Here is a 16980-nt window from a genome sequence, read left to right on the forward strand (position 1 = left end):
TGGTGGAAGAAACAGGAATGAAGAAGCCAAAGGTGAAACTGTCTAAATTCATTAGAATGAGCATAGGAGATAAAAGTTAAGCCTTTGAGAAGAAAAGAAAGAAAAGGAAAGAAAAAAAGAGCAAGAAAATATAGAAAGATTTAATAAGCACACTCTTAAGGAATGGTGTATTGAGTCTTGCATTAGAGGAGGTAGAGCGAAGAGAGGGTTTTCACTTTCACTGAGTATAGTGAAGCCACGAAATGACTGATGTCGTCCAGAAGCCAAAAGTTGAGGAGCTAACCAATCTTGGGGGGGGGGGGGGCACGGAGGGGGAAGTGTTAGCTCCTACTAGTGCTGAAAGCATCACTACTTTTCCTCTTCTAGACTAAGCAAAGAACTTCATTTTGATAGGAGAGGTCGATGGGGGCACAGACTTCAGTGGCAGCAGCCCAGGCCCTGAAATGTGCAGTGTAGAGGAAAGACTTCACACGTCCTCTCCCACCAATCCTCCGGGAGAATGAGCCCTTTCTTAAGGAGAGACACCCAACCCCCTTCCCTGATTTATCCCTGGAGCCTAGGGAGACCGGGGGAGGGGGGGGGGTACTGCAGCCAGGGGTGGAGGTAGCGGGTGGGGCTGGGTGTATGTACGTGGTGCCAGAGAGAGAAAAGGTAGTGACAGGTTTAAATACAATTCCTGGCAGATTGGCTTCCCACCCTGGTCGGCAAACTGCCGGGAGGTGCCTGAGAAAAGGGAGCGTAGTGGTGGCTGCAGTTACCCTCTTGGTCCCCACCCTCCCCGAAGGCGCCTACTAGGATGTAGGCGGTTCCGAAGCTAACAAGGCAGCTGCTGGGTCTAGCAAGGGGTCAATTTTTATCCTTAGGGGTTCTGGAAGTGGCTGGTGAGGCACAGGGCAAGGGCGGAGAACGAAAGGCGCTGCCAGGAAAGGGGAGGGGGTGGGGATTTAGGGTAAGATAACAGCGCATCTTACCCTAGTCTGGGACCCCTGGGGCCGTTCTACTCCCCAGGGAGGAAGGGACGACTTCTGCAGCCCATTAGGAATCAACCCCTTTCCTCCCTCGAGCAGCCCACTTCCCAGACTCTAGGGCTAGAGGAAAAGTCCCTGACGGCGAGCTGAGAAGCTGTGGAGACTCAGATAACCCGGGTGGGTTCCTCAGACTCCCCAGACTGGGGCTCCTGCGGCTCCAGCGCCCACTGGGTGGTGGCTTCAGCTGTGCCCGCCCCTCGGTTCCTTCCTTCCCCGCCCTCCCGACTCCTTCTCCCCCCCCTTCACCCGGCCCGGAAACGGCCACCTCCGCCCCTCCGCCCCCGGGCTCCGTGCGCCAAGCTGACCGGGCGCTTCCAGTCCGCGAGCAGCGGCCACATCTTGGCGGCGGTGGAGGTGGCGGCTTCCCCACCCCCTGCTCCCTGTCTGGCCGGGCCCGGGCTCCCTCTCCCTCGGTTGCCTTTTCCTGGCCGTATCCTCCTCCTGGCCTCGGCCATTTTCCCCTGCTCCCCCTCCCGTCCTGAACCTCATCTCCCCTCCCTCCTCTGGCCGCGGGACTTTTCCGGAAAGTTTTTTATTTTCCGCCGAGGCTCTGTTAAGAAGCGCCTCGCTCTCCAGCTGCAAAACTTTTCACCTCGTTCTCCCCTCCTTCCTCCCCTCTGCTTTCTCTTCTCCCCCTCCTGCCTGCTTCCCCTCTCAGCGGTGCTCTCCTCTCCCTTCTGCCCGCTTCTCCTTAGCTCCCTCTCTCCATTCTCCTGACACACCTTCACCCCCGGGGGCAGTTTTCCGATGAGCGCCCCTCCGGTCATCCGGCCGCCCAGCCCTCTGCTGCCGGTGGCAGTGGCGGCAGCGGCGACGGCGTCTGCTCTGGTCCAGGGACCAGTACCGGTACCGACCCCGGCTTTGGCTCCTGCTCTGGCTCCAGCCGGGGGCATCTCCTTTCATCTCCAGATCGGGCTGAGCCGGGAACCGGTGCTGCTGCTGCAGGACTCCTCGGGGGACTACAGCTTGGCTCATGTCCGGGAGATGGCTTGCTCCATAGTCGACCAGAAGGTAAGGCGGCCCGCTCTCGGGGTCTCTGTCCCTATTTGCATAGGGGGCGCTCCCTGAGCTCTGACCTGGTCAGTCCTTTTGGTCCTCTGCTAAAGCCATTTCGGTCACTGGCTAAGTGTCCTCTGTTGGGGTCAGACCAGGAGCCCTGATTCTGGGGTCTAGGAGCGTTTGAATATTGATAGAAGGATAAATTCAACCCCTGCGTCCAGAACATCACTCTAGATTACCTCCCATCAGCCCTCCCATTCCTTACTCATTTTTCCCTATCTTTTTTCCTCTCTTGGTGTTTCTACCTACTATATGAGGAAACCCCTCCACCCACACCAATTTTTTTTTTTTTTTTGCCATTTCCATTTTCATGATTTTCATCTTCTTCCTCTCCATTCATCCCTGGCTTTCTCCCTTGTGTCTTTTCATGAAGCATCTCTGCCACCAGAATCTTCTAGCTCACACCTAAGAAGAGTTTCCCACGGGATGATCTCCAAGCTTTTTCAGAAAGTCTTCCATCTTCTCTTTCAGACCCTCCTTAGCTTTTAAATTAGAGCTGAGGAGTTAATTGAATGGTGCGGAACATTTTTGTTTTCCTGAGCTGGAAAGGGAGGAGATGAGGAATTTCTCACCTGTCAGATAAGGTTTAAGTGGCAAGAGAGTCCAGCTGTGATAACAACCGACTCAACTCTGACCATCGCTCAAACCATTGATTCCCCCACCCTTTCAGAACCGTTAGATAATACATTTTCCATTGATAAATTTGAAATTTTCACAACCCTCTGCAGTCACCTCCATTTACACTAGCAGGGTACAGTGAAGATCAGGAAACTTTTATACTATCATTCCCAAGAAACTGAGCCATCTATGGTAGAGAACTTCACCACAGGACAGCTCTCATCTTGGTTGTGCCTGGAGTTGAAGAAAACTGGAGAGTAACTGCTAATTTTGCAGTCAGGAAGACTACTCCCTCTCCCAATTTTTACAGTCAGTCCATGGATTCTAGGTTGTCCTACTACCAATTTATATGGGTGTCATATGGAAGGGGTGATAAGAGTGAAAAGATGCTGCGGACAGCAGTCGCCAGCCCTCTTGGTATAAACAGCCAAGGATGTTGGAGGTGGAGATTGGGATTTCTAAGAGTTGGTGCTGAATTTCACCCTGGAGAATTGGCAAGTGACTTCTGAAGGATGATTTAAAGAATCTTGAATCACTCTCTGTGAACAGTTTTGGTACAGAAGTGAATTCTGGGGAAGGGGCTATATAGCCAGAGAGCAAGGGAGACATAGGAATAAGCATATTTGTATATGTGTGTGTAAAGTAAATGTGTATGTGTGGGAATGTGGAGATTGTGGGTAAATCTAAAAGTTATAAAAGACTGAAGTAATGTAGGAATAACACTGAGCTCCAAGAATCCCTTGTGTGGCATAAATTAATCAGAAGCAGTAACTTTTTATGTTTAAGAAAAAGACCTATAATTTTTAAGTGCAAGTATGTTCTTTGGTAAACATGGTAAAAATCATTACATTGCTCAAAGCCACATTATTTGCATTATAATATTATAATCAGTGTTGTGGCATGTTCATTATAGGCAGAGAGGAGCTTAAAGCACTTCTAAAAGTTACTTCTAAAGGTCCTCACTCTTACCAGAGTAAACTCTTTCAGAAAAGAGTTTATAGTTTGATGAGAATGGTCAGTAAGGACATAAACCAACACAATCATGTTAAAAATAGAAACAACAAATATATAACAATTATCAAATGTTTATTGATTGTACAACCAATTGCATAGAGACTATTTTAAAAGAAAAAATATAATCTAAAGAGACTGCTGGAATAGATCAAGAATCAAGAATTATTAAATCATGATGGGGTAATCTGAATAGACTTTGATGCTTCAAAGAAAGAAGGGATATTATCATAGACTAGGATGTGAAGCATCTGAAGTGAGATGAAAAGGTTTAGGAAAAGCATTTTAAGTGAGGATTGAAGGCTAATTGTCCGGGAACAGTTGAGAGCTACTTACAACCTTTCTGAATATAGATGTGATGTGACCAAAAGTAATCTGAAAGGTGATGTCTTTCATTCTGCAGACAGTATTTTAGACTTGAGAGAATCTAAAGGCAAGGAGTCTAGCAAAGAAACTATTCCCTTAGTTCAGTCATAAACTAGTTAGTTTATGGACTGTTGAAAATGGAATTTGAGAATACTACACAAAAATGCTCAGGATTTGGTGTCTGGTTGGTGGTAAATGGACAAAGTCTCCAGCTATAGTGGAGAAAATGGAATGGAGTGAGAGTTCTCAATGTTAAAGATGATGGTGATGATGAAGATGATTATAGGATGTTAGACTTAGAAGTGGATCAGACCTTAGAGGCCACTAATTGAACACCTCATTTTGTTTTCAAATAATGAAACCAAGGCTTAAAGAAATTAAGTGACTTTCCCATGGTTGCATATTTAGTAGGTATTCTGAGGTGGGATTTGAACCCAGTTCTTCCTAATTTCAACTTCAGCACCATCCACATGCTGCCTTTTGACATTTGTTTAGTTTTAGACTGTGGGAGTACATTTGATTTAGAAATGCCCTAGACAGAGCACTATGCAGGGATATTCCCCCCCCACCCCCTCCCAATTGGGGCAATTTTAAACTTTAATATTTTAAGCTATGAAAACTTTAAATAATAACTTAGAATTGCATTAAAACTTTTTGGGACATCCTATATGTAGAATTGAAGAGAGTTTGAAAGATTAGCATTGGAGACTGAGGTTTGAGACTTATTTGTATACAAATAATAACCAAGAGCAGAAGGTAAACTGTCTATCCAGACATTGAAAAACTGTATGTAACACTTTGAGAGATCAGGATAGTGAGGGAACTGGAGATCATGCCACAGGGTTCTATGAAAGGAATGAAGAATATTTAGCTAGAAGAGAAGACTTAAGAGGTAGGAATGTACTTAGTATGCGCTTTTCCCTCTGCCTGGAATAAACCTCCTAGTCTGCAATTTTGCCTTTTAAAGGGTCATCCATCAAGTCTCAACTCAAGGCCCAACTTTTCCTGGAAACTTTACCTGATCCCTCTATTCGGATATAAATGCTCTTTTTTTTCCTCTCAATCTCAGTGCACTTTGTCTCTTGCTTAGGCAACTTCTTTTACTCTGCTTTTTAAGTTAGTTGTGAAGTTATGTGACTACTAGATGGTGTAGTGGATGGAGTGCTCACTTAAAAATGGAGTTTGAATTCCACCTCAGGAACTTACTAGCCTTGTGACTCTGGGCTTGACCTTTCCCAATTAAAAAAAATTGTAAAATAGGTATAGTAATAACACCTACCTTACAGGGTTCTTATATGGGGATCAAATGAAGTAAACTGCTTTGCAAACCTTAAAGAAATGAAAGAGCGGCAGAAATGCTAGCTATTCTTTAACTGGACTTGTGATTTCACTGACATAGGGTCCATGTACTTGTTTTACACCTATTACATGATAAGATTCATTAGAACAGTGACTGTATCTTATTCATTCTTGCATCTCCCACAGTCCATAGTGCATTGCCTTGCACATGGTAGGAGCTCAGTTTTTTTAGTTGAATTGTTTATTGAATTCTAATGGGAAGGAGGATTCTGGCTCAATGAAGAGCCCAAAGAGGAATAGTAGCATCTTGGGAATGGGGGGGGTAAGGTAGAGATAGTGAAAAGGCATGTAGACATAGGATAATTCTTTATTCTTTTTTTTTTTAAAGCAATCTGGGTTAAGTAATAATTCTTTATTCTTGAAGAAAGATAGTATTACCTGAATAGGATGAAGACCATGTCTGGATGACAATGAAGTTTGATAAGTTACTATAAAATTGGTGATCTCAATTTTTTCTGCAAATTACACTTTAAAACTATCAACTGTTTGGAAGGAGAATATCTTAAAGAGAGAGTTGAAAGTTAGAAATGGCTGCCTGACATTGTAGACTATGAAGAAAACCAGAAATAACTACGGTAGGATTAAAACAAAGATTTAAAAATAGTCAAAGATCATCCTTTATTTAAAAAAAAATCCTTCTGTGTTTTTTTTTTCTTGGTCAAGAGTAAGGTCTTTCAGATCTTCAATTTGTACTTAGTTTTAAAATAGCCAAAAATAATTTCATCTTTTACAAAGATCCTTTTGACTTTAAATTTTAGAATTAATAGTATATGCATGCTTTACATCATTAGTATAGGCAACAGAATTATCACCAAAATTAAAGAGAGGGCATGGCTCCTTTTTATACAGTGTAGAATGGCTCCTATTATATAGTATAGGCCTGGGGTACTTCACCTAGGATTATTCTGATACCTCATCCAGGCATGGAGGTGATCCTGGGTTCTCAGTTTGTGCAAACTGGAGAATTTCCCAAGTATTAGCCCAGCAACAGATTAGTTTGTCTCATCTGACATGATGAACCTCTTCAGATATCCTTGACTACCAGGGTGATGATTTATTTTTATTTTTGCTGCACAAAGACTATCTACTAAAAGAATTGCAATCTGAATTGGTGAAGGGAATACTTATACTGACTGATGAAATCATAAATTTTGAAATGTTGAGGCAAATAAACTCAGATTGTATCTTTAAATTACAGCATTTGTTTGACCATAGACTAGACAGCTATCTGGTGTCATTTATTTGTGCCTAAAAAGTTTCAATATTGTCAGGATGTTATTTCTTGATTTAGTGCAAGTCTGTGATTTCATTGATATCAAAAACTCCCTCCAACCAATGCAGATTGTCACTGAAAGAATAAATGACTTGCCCGGAGTCACATAGATAAAATATGTCAGCGGTGCCACTTGAACTCTGGTCTTCCTATTCCCTTCTTTTAATTTCAGTGATAATTCTGAACTTGCATTTTATTTTAAACAATTTATAAATTTGCATGGTATTATTAATGTATGCTCTTCTCAGAAGGAACAGCTCAAGGTTATTTTGGCTATAGAAGATGAAACCAATTTGTCTTTTTTGCTCTGCATCTCAAGCATATGACCTTGACGGCTGGCTTTATATAGACATGTTTTCTTTTACTACTGTGAATGCTTATTGGTTTAGGAAGGAAAAAAAAGAGTAGTTGGCTTACTTTGAAACACTGTTACTTTTCTAGTATCAAAGGAATCCAGTGTATGGATACTGAGAAGGAATTATTTTGAAGGAAGAACATAACAGTATGTCAGAGAAAGAAAAACTTCTGGTTTTTGCTACCTTTCCATTGCCCATATCAAGAAAAGGAAGTAGGGTGCCTTTTTTTTTAACCAGTAATATTAAGTTGGGATTGTGTGATATAACTAAAATGACTACCTATTCACTTTGACTGTTACCTTCCTGTGATGAAAACTAAGCTATTCTTCATAAAAATTGCTTGAACTGAGGTATAATAGTTAAAGAATCCTAGCATATGTCTCCAGTTTAGACATTTACCCATCTTTAATTATGTGGCCCCAGAAGTATAAGAGCAAAATTTTAATTGGAAGCATTGTGCTCCATAGGAGAAACAAAGGTTAGAGGCTAGGTTTTAAGGGTTGAAAAGAGACAGTTACTAATTGAAATGTATATTGTAATATTCTTATGTTGTTGTTTTTAATTTACCATTTTTTGTTTTCTCTCCTCTAGTTGTAGAATTATGTTTTTTTTTCCCCTCACTATACTAATTGAGTGTGTTAGTGTTTCATATCTTTCTATTGTTCCAGAAAGCTGACTGATTCAGAAAAGCACCCTTTGAAAATTTGGAAATTAAAAGCAAGAGTATTTTTTAACCAATTCTGGGTTTGGAGGCCTGGAAACATATATGTTTTTTTCATTCTCAATTGTATGTGTGTATATGCATTTATATGTACATATGCTTGTATATATTAATATATATGCAGCTACACATATAGTTTTCTCTGCATTCTACTGATCCTTTGTTTTGTACTGGAATACAAAATTTTGCATTTCATTTAAATGATTATTAGGAAATAATAATTTTTAGGCCTTTTGTTGTTTGCTGTTCACTGATTTCAGTTGTGTCCGACTTTTCATGACCCCATTTGGGGTTTTATTGGCAAAGATACTGGAGTGTTTTGCTCATTTCCTTCTCCAGCTTATTTTACAAATGAGGAAACTGAGGAAAATGGATTAAGTTACTTGCCCAGAGTCACCCAGCTGGTAAGTATCTGAGATGTAATTTGAACTCAGGTCTTTCTGATTCTAGGCCTGACACCCTGTCCACTTTGGCACCTAGGTGAATTGAATAATAACTTACACAAAGTACTCTACATATATTATTCATCTGATCCTCACAACAAATATATGAGGTCAGCAGAGAAGGCATTTTTACCCCCATTTTATAGATATGTTAAATGACTTACTAATAGTTACACCTTGATAGAATGAAAAACTGGATTCAAAGTAGAGTCTCTCCTGACTCCAGTTTCATCTCTTTCCGTGCCAGGCAGTGCTGCTGTCTCTAATTGAATTGAGTACATCTGTGTGGTAAAGGAATTGATAAACTTCTATACTAACCAATCATCCAGATGTCTGCCATAAAATAAAATGACCTTACTCTAAGAGAAATCTGTCAGTAGGAATGCAAGAATATTAATAATGATGAAACATTTGACCCATAAAACTACACTTTGTGATTTTGTATATCATGTTGCCGGTGCGAAAGTTTTATGAATGACTTTATGTTGGTTAATTGTATTTGGTCAGCTGATTGTATAGAATGGATGATGGACTTGAAATCAAGGAAGGTCAATTGTCATCAACAGCATCATAATAGCTGAAAACTATATATAATGTTTTGGGCATCTGGGAGTCAGAAATTCATCTTCCTGAACTCAAATCTAGTGTCAGACACTTAGTTGGTTGGGTGACTCTGGGCAAATCCTATTTGCCTCAGTTTCCTCATCGGTAAAATGAACTGGAGAAGGAAATGGCAAACCACTACAGTAACTTTGCCAAGAAAACCCCAAATGGGGTCACAAAGAGCTGGCTACGACTGAACAAAATTCCTAACACCTGACTTACACAAAGCAAGTGTATTGGTAAATATATGTTTGAATGAATTAAGTGAATAAATAAGGACTGTGTGTAAAGGAAAGCATGCTAGATTTGTATTCAGAGGCTGTAAGTTCATATCTCAACTCTTTTACTTATTATTAACTGTCTGACATGGGGAACTCACTTAACATATCTGGTCCTCAGTTATCTGTAAAATAACGGGAAGATACTTCTGTATATTTGTAAATTTTTCTTTTTTGAGAGGAGGATTCTGTCTTTGTGGTGTGGGGAACTCCTGAGTAAGGAAACATCTCCTACTAATACAAATTAGCACCCATCCTTTAATTGTTGCTCAAACTTGCTGAGTAGTTAAGTGACTTTCCCAGAATCATCCTACAAGTTTTTGTCAGTGAAATTTGAACCCCAGGTCATCCAGACTCCACCAGCTATGCTCTTCTAACCTATGCCAACTCCCTTTGCGTGTGTAACTGCCAATACAATTTGCATGCTTGAATGCATTCCCTGAATAATAAAGATGCATTAAGTATACATTATAACATTTAAACATGTATTTAATATCTAAATAATTTAAATTTAAATATAAAAAGTAACTAAAGCTCTGAATACGTGAAATAAGAGGTTCCTTAATGAAGTTAGTGTCAATATATTACACAGCCATTTGTCACTAATTTGTATTTCTCACTTTGAAAGTTTCAGTTTCTCCTATGTTTAGGCCTGTGATTATATTTTCCTGACTGACTCAGTCTCTTACCTATTGGTACCTAGCTCCTGACCTACCTTCATTTACCCCATAGGTCTCCATTGAAGTAAAAAATACTTACTGCTCCAAGTGACTTAGTTTGTGTCACTTCCCACATTTAAATACTCAGAGTAGTGTTTATGAACCACACTAACCATCAAACATTTCTCAGATCATTGGGACATTTCTAGCTTGGAAATAGCACTCTTAGAATGGCTCTGGGTTGCTAAGCATGCCTTATCTTCTGGATTGGTATAGGGAGGACACAATGAGGAGACATCTAGGCACTGGCATTCATCCTTCTTAAGGGTGTTAGCTGCTGCATTTCTTTTGTGCCTTGGGTTATAGGGGGGAAAAATCAGATATTGCCCACCGACAGACTGAAATGAGGGGAGGGGAAAATGATATATTCAGAAACATAAAGATAATGTGTACATATTAATTTTAGGTTTTAGTTATAGGGTACAAAAAACATTGTACACTTTTTTATTCTTTAAAAAAAGTTGAATTTCTATATTCCAGTGTTTTACTGTATAGAAACAGGAAGTTTTTATTAGAAGGCTTTTTTTCTTCCTTAGATCTTTTTACATCTACATGTATATAGGTGAATGCTATATCTATTTGAACACCATCCTCATATGTATTTGATGAAAGTAATTAGAAATTAATCATATTATAAAAGATCTAGAAGTCTAAGGGATTTCAGAGGCTATCTTGTTCACCCCACCCATTTAACAGATAAGAAAACCGAGGCCCAGGAAAATTAAATAATAAGCAGTAAAACCTCAGAGGCAAGGTTTGAACCCAAGTCTTTTGACTTCAGAGGCAGTGCTTTTGGGTCTTCTTTACTATGTATCTGTTGCTGGGCTCTCTGTGCACAGTACTTAATTAGAACAATATGGCCAGCCCATCGGAGTTGTGCTCTCTGAAGCAGAGTTTGAAAGCTTGGCAGTTTAGTTCCAGTAAGGATCTTAGCATCTGGTACCAGTGGCTGGACATTGATCTAGTGTAAAACATATGTTTGTCAAAAAGACTACTTTATGGAGAATTCATACAGGGCAAGTGTTCACATGGTGGTCAGAAGAAGTAATACAAGTACACTCTTAAGGTCTCTCTCAAGAACTTTGGAATTTATTGTTTGACATGGGGGACACTGGCACAGGACTGCTCAGCATGGCATGCCCACATCAGAGAAGGTGCTGTGCTCTATGAACAAAGCAGAATTGAAACAACTCAAAGAAAATGGAGGATGCACAAATTTAGAGCATCCACTCCAAATATTCATGTGGACTACAAGCTCATATTGCTTTGATCAGCCACAGTCAGACACATTAAAACTTGACTTTAGCATAGTGATGTTATTTTGTCCCTACTCAAGAATGAAGGACAACAACCAACCAATTTAATAAAATTTATTGAACCAAAATGAACAAAGTAAAATTACTTAAAATTACCTCAAAGAAAATTCGGCCTCACAGTAGCAAAAAGAACAAATTTTATTGCATCACTGTCTACTGACATGTTACTGAGCCTTCAGTACATGTTATCCCCATTCTGACCAGCAGATCTTAGGATAAATAAATTATAGGATGCCAACAATCCTCCCAAATCTCAATTTCTCAGAATACTCCAGGAATTTATAGAAGCCTGAAAGTAAAACTAATTTAAAAAATAAAAGTAAAGCAAACAAATAATCAAGCACACACACAAAAAGCCAATTTGCTTTGAGGGATTGTTGAGGTGGGGTTAATTTATTGTAAATTAGTCAATAAATCAAGTAGCAGTTATTAAGTGCTGAGAATGTACTAGGCACGGTGCTAAGTGCAGGGGATACAAAAGAAAGGAAAAAAAATGATTCCTGTTCTCAAGGAGTTCATAGTGTGTGTAATGGTGAAGACAAAGCACTAAGATTAAGGAGGCTAGGAAGGGGATTCTTGCATAAAATAGGTCTTTATCTGAAACTTGGAAGGAAGTTAGGGAAAGTGGGAGGTAGAGAGGAAGAGGGAGAGCATCCCAGACTTGGACAACAACCAGAGAAATCTCATGAGTTGGAACATGGAGGAACATCAAAGAGGCAAAAGAAATGTTAATAAGCATTTATTAAGTACCTTCGATGTGATAGGTGCTATACTAAGCATTGGAGATACAAAGAAAGGTAAAGGATGCTACTTGCTTTCAAGAAACTCAGTCTGTTGTGAGGAAATTTGCAAGCAAATGTGGAAAAACAAGTTATAAACAGGATAAATGGGAAGTAACGCAGGCAAGGCACTAGTGTGAATAGTGATAGGGAAAAGCTTCCTATAGATGTTGAGATTTTAACTAGGACTTGAAGGCAGTCAAGTGGTGGAGATGAGAAGGAAGAGCATTCTAGGTGTGGAGGAGAGCCAGTGGGAATGTCCAGAGTTGGGCGATGGCATGTCTTGTTGGAGGAAGAACAAGGGAACCAGCGTCACTAGATTGAAGACTCCAGCGTAGGGAGTAAGTAAGGTGTAAGAAGAATGGAAAAGGGTGAGGGCAGCTTATGTCAAAGATATTTCATTTGAAGATGAATGAAAACAAAGTGGAAAAAATTATTCAGTAGTTGGCTTCATGGTAGTTCTAAGTTCCAAGTCCCAAGAAAGAAATAAAAAGAATCTTTAGAAGTAAATACTTGGTTATGGGCAAGATGGTGTAGTGGAAAAAAGAACACTGATTTTGGAGTTAGGAGAGCTAGGTTGGAAACACAACCTTACTCTTTACATCTATATGAACTTAGGCACATTATTAACCTTTCTTGGACTTAGTTTCCTTATTTGTTAAATGAAGAGATTCATCTAGATGATGTTCATGGTTATTATTCCAGCTTTGAATTCTGTATAGGGTCCTGTGGGGGACTAGATAGGCAGGCACTTTTATGTGGCTTTTGCTTTGAAATCATCTTTTGCTGTCATACTTGAACACCCACTTTACTAAAGTCTTAATTCTGATAAAAAGCTAAGGCTTTTAAATTAAACATGTGTTTGTGTGTACATATTCTGCTATTGACTTAGGAAAGCTATTGGAAAACAATTGATTTAGAGGTTTAATAAAGAATTCTTTTTGCAAAATGGTAAATGACAAGACTCAAATGCTCTCTCCTTCAGGTAAATCAGTAATAATCATTTCCTGTTTGGTCTTCCTATAGTTCTTTGCTTATACCCATTTTCATATATTTACCGTACATCATTTTTTTATTATTGTTATTTATGAGTTACAGCCTCCTACTAGACTGTATTTTCCACCAGGACTGGAGCCATATCTTATCTTACCTAACTTAGTGCTCTGTAGACAGTGGGTACTCAATAAATGATGAGTTGAATTGAAAGGACACAAGCCTTTATTTGTTTCTTTCCAATTAAGTAAAAGGGACTTATACAATTAAGAAATGTGGTATCCACTAGCATAATTCATTAGTTACTTCTAATTACCCTTAAGAAGATGTGAATTCTGGCATACCTCGGAGATATTATGGGTTTGATTCCAGACCACCACATTAAAGTTAATATTGCAATAAAATAAGTCACATGAGTTTTTTGTTTTCCTAATGCATATAAAATTATGTTTATATCATTCTGTGGTTTATTAAGTGTGCCAATATTATTGTCTAAAAAGACAACGTATATGTCTTAATTTAAAAATACTTTATTGCTAGGGGTGGCTAGGTGGCGCAGTGAATAGAGCACTGGTCCTGGAGTCAAGTGGACCTGAGTTCAAATGTGGCCTCAGAAACTTAACACTTACTAGCCATGTGACCTTGGGCAAGTCACTTAACCCCAATTGCCCTGTCTTCCCCCCTCCAAAAACAAACAAACAAAAAAAAACCCCCAACAACAACAACAAAAATATTTATTGCTTAAAAAAAAGTAATCATCATCTGAGCATTCAGTCAGTTGTAATCATTTTGCTTGTTGAGTGTCTTGCCTTGATGACTGCTGACTGATCAGGGTGGTGGTTGCTGAAGATTGGAGTGACTGTGGCAATTTCTTAAAATTACACAGTAATGAAGTTTGTGGCATCAATTGACTCTTCCTTTCACTTGAATACTTAGAGGCCTTTTTAGTTATTAATTGGTCTAATTTAAATATTGTTACATCTCAGGAAATTTGGAAGCCAGAGGAGAGAGAGATAGGGGAAGGGCCAGGTCTACGGAACAGTCAGAACAAATACAGTATTAATCAGTTAAATTCCACATCTTATATGGGTGCAGTTCATGGTGCCCCTAAACAATTACAATAATAATATCAAAGATCGCTAATCACAGATTACCATAACAGGTATAATAATAATTAAAAAGTTTGAGATATTGAGAGAATTATCAAAATGTGACACACAGAAATTACATGAGCACATGCTGTTGGAAAAATGGTGTTGATAAGACTTTGACACAGGGTTACTATGAATAATGAAGTAAGCAGAGAGAAAGATGAACAGTTTATACTGTAACATCAATATTATAAAATTACATTATTTTAAAGATGACTATAAGGTGACAAAATGGGAATAAATGATATAATAATTGTAAAGTGCTTAGCAATGTGCCTGGAACATAGTAAATACTCTGGCTGAGAAAAATTTGTACAATAACAACAACCCTGTAAAGACAAACAAATTTGAAAACTGTAAGAACCATGGTCAGTAAAATGATCATCCAAGATTCCAAAGGGTCAATTAAGAAATATATTCTATACCTGTTTCCAGAGAAGTGACAAATTTAGGGCCCAGAAGGAGACATATATATATATATATTTGTATACAGTCAATGAGGAACTTTGTTTTGACTACGTGTATTTGTTACAAGCAATTTGTTTCCTTTGTTTCCCAGTGGGGTTGGGGTGAGAGCAGAGAAAATAGACTTCTGTTGATTAAAAAGAAAATTGAAAGGTTGGGGGTGATGCTACAGATGTGGAATGAAGCCTGCACTTTCAGATGAGGTCACTGTATTGTTTGTTTTACTTAATTGTTTTACTTTGTTATAAAGGACTTCTTGCTCAAGGAGTGGGAGTAATCTGTAAATGTTTCTAATTTAAAAACAAAATATATCAAAGAAACTTTTTTAAAAAAGGTCAATACTCTGTAATGATTTTTGAATGCATGGAATGCTGGGCATTGGGAGAACCATGTATTGTTTTCTTCTTTTCCTCTTCCCTGTAGTTAATTTAGAGATATATTCAACTGGAATTTTATAGAATTGGTGGCAGTAAGTACTGTTTTATGCTTTATATTTTAATACAGTGAGATTACTTTAGATTGATGCTACATTTACAAATTTCTTGCATTGAAATTTTGAAAAGTATTATATAGTTGTACTGTTAATATTTAGGAAAGATGCCTTGAATCTGATGCATGAATGTAGTAGTGAAAGATTGGATTCTCAAAAAAAAATGAAGTAGTAAATAAATTACTTTTGATGCTTATTAACTATGAATTTTAATTAAACTTAAAAAAATCTAGGGGTTTCCATTGATACCATTATTAGGTTTATGCCCCAAAGAAATCAAACAAAGTGAAAAAGGACTCATATGTATTAAAAATATTTTAGCAGCTCTTTTTTATAGTGACAAAGAATTGGAAATTAAGGGGGGGTCCCTGTCAATTGGATCATGCCTGAACAATAACTGAATGACATATGAATGTAATAGAATACTGTTGTATTACAAGAAATGACAAAAGGGACAATTTCAGAAAAATTGGGATGACTCGAATTAACTGATTCAGTGTGAGTGGAACCAGAATAGTTTACACAATGATGTTGCAAAGAGAAACAAAAACCCCCAAAACTTTAAGAAGAATCAACACAATGACCAATTATGATTTCAAAGAACTGATGAAGCATATTGCCTATCATGCAGTGAAGAAATGGCCTCAAGGTACAGATATATATGTACACATATACACATGTATACACACATATGTATATATATACACAGAGACTCACACATGTATTTGAACATGTACAATGGAGGAATAAATTTTTTTTTTGGTTCACCAGTGATGTTCTGGAGAGTTTCCAAAACTGAAATTTCAGCTTCTTAAAATTTATTTTTCCTTATTATGCATATTTGCTACATGGGCTTTTCTTTTTGATTGGGGAAATGGTAGGGGGAGAATATGAATTTTTGTTCATAGACAAAATTATGATAATTTAAAAAGATATGATGGATAAGGGGAAGGGAAAGGGATATCCATTTATATAATGTGTCAGTCACTGTACTAAGGATTTTTTATAAATATTACCTTACTTGGTCCTTACAGCATCCTAGCAAGGTAGGTGCTATTATTATCCCCATTTTACAGTTGAGGAAACTGAGGCAGGCAGCAGTTAAATGACTAAATGCAGGGTCACACAGTCAGTAAGTATGTGAGGTCAAATTTGAACTCAGACTCCAGGCTTAGTGCTCTATCCATTCTGCTAGAGACCTTACTAAATGAAACAGGAGACTGAATATCCTTTGAACTATAATCACTGTCATTCTCTGCCTTCCACACTGATGCCAATACAAAACAAGAGAATAGGTATATTTACTTTTGTTTTGCTAGTACCTATCCTTTCTGAGAAATTATCAGGCCTTCTGTGACTATATAACCCACCAAAACCTTGAAGGTACTTGTCTGTCAGTGGCAGCCGAAACCTGGTTTGGGTAGAACAGAAGCAATGAGATGTTGTCATATGAGAGCTTCCTAGCAGTTAAAAGCAGGGAGTGAGTACCTTTTGGTTCACCAGTGATGTTCTGGAGAGTTTCCAAAAGTGAAATTTCAGCTTCTTAAATATTTGCTTTATGTGGAGCATACCCTTCCAAATGCAAAATTATCTCTTTGTGTTGATGATATGTGGATGCTGAGGCAATGATTAGTCTTGCTCACATGTATTCAACACTCTTATTCATCTGGAGTAAAATGTGAAATTCCTCCTAGGAATTACTCTGATGCTGCTAACCAAATATTTTTGTACCATTAAAAACCAATAATGACAACACCACTTGAAGTTACTTGGCAGCAGGGAAACCCACATACTGTTGTTTCTTACTCTCCCTTTTTTTGTCTCACATAATGTAAGCTGTTTGGATGAAATAAACAAAGACTTTAATTAGATAGCAGTTAGGACCATCATGATATGTCATAAAATTTCAATGTTTGTGAAGCTAAGAATTCATGTAAATAACAGGCATTAGA

At 38.6% G+C, this 16980-nt stretch overlaps 1 protein-coding gene across 1 annotated transcript in view; it reads left to right on the forward strand.

Annotated features, from left to right (window-relative positions):
* The first annotated feature begins 1331 nt into the window (after positions 1 to 1331).
* Positions 1332 to 16980, forward strand: part of PRKD1 (protein kinase D1) — a 430367-nt gene continuing 414718 nt past the window's right edge. The window contains exon 1 of the mRNA XM_069106011.1: positions 1332 to 2039. Within this exon, the coding sequence (XP_068962112.1) occupies positions 1776 to 2039 (264 nt within the window). The 5' untranslated portion in view covers positions 1332 to 1775. The remainder of the gene's footprint in view (positions 2040 to 16980) is intronic.

Source organism: Petaurus breviceps, unplaced genomic scaffold (genome assembly GCF_028583685.1).
Source record: "Petaurus breviceps papuanus isolate PSGF00001 unplaced genomic scaffold, PetGlider_PUasm1.0 77, whole genome shotgun sequence".
In the NCBI taxonomy this organism is placed as follows: Eukaryota; Metazoa; Chordata; class Mammalia; order Diprotodontia; family Petauridae; genus Petaurus; species Petaurus breviceps.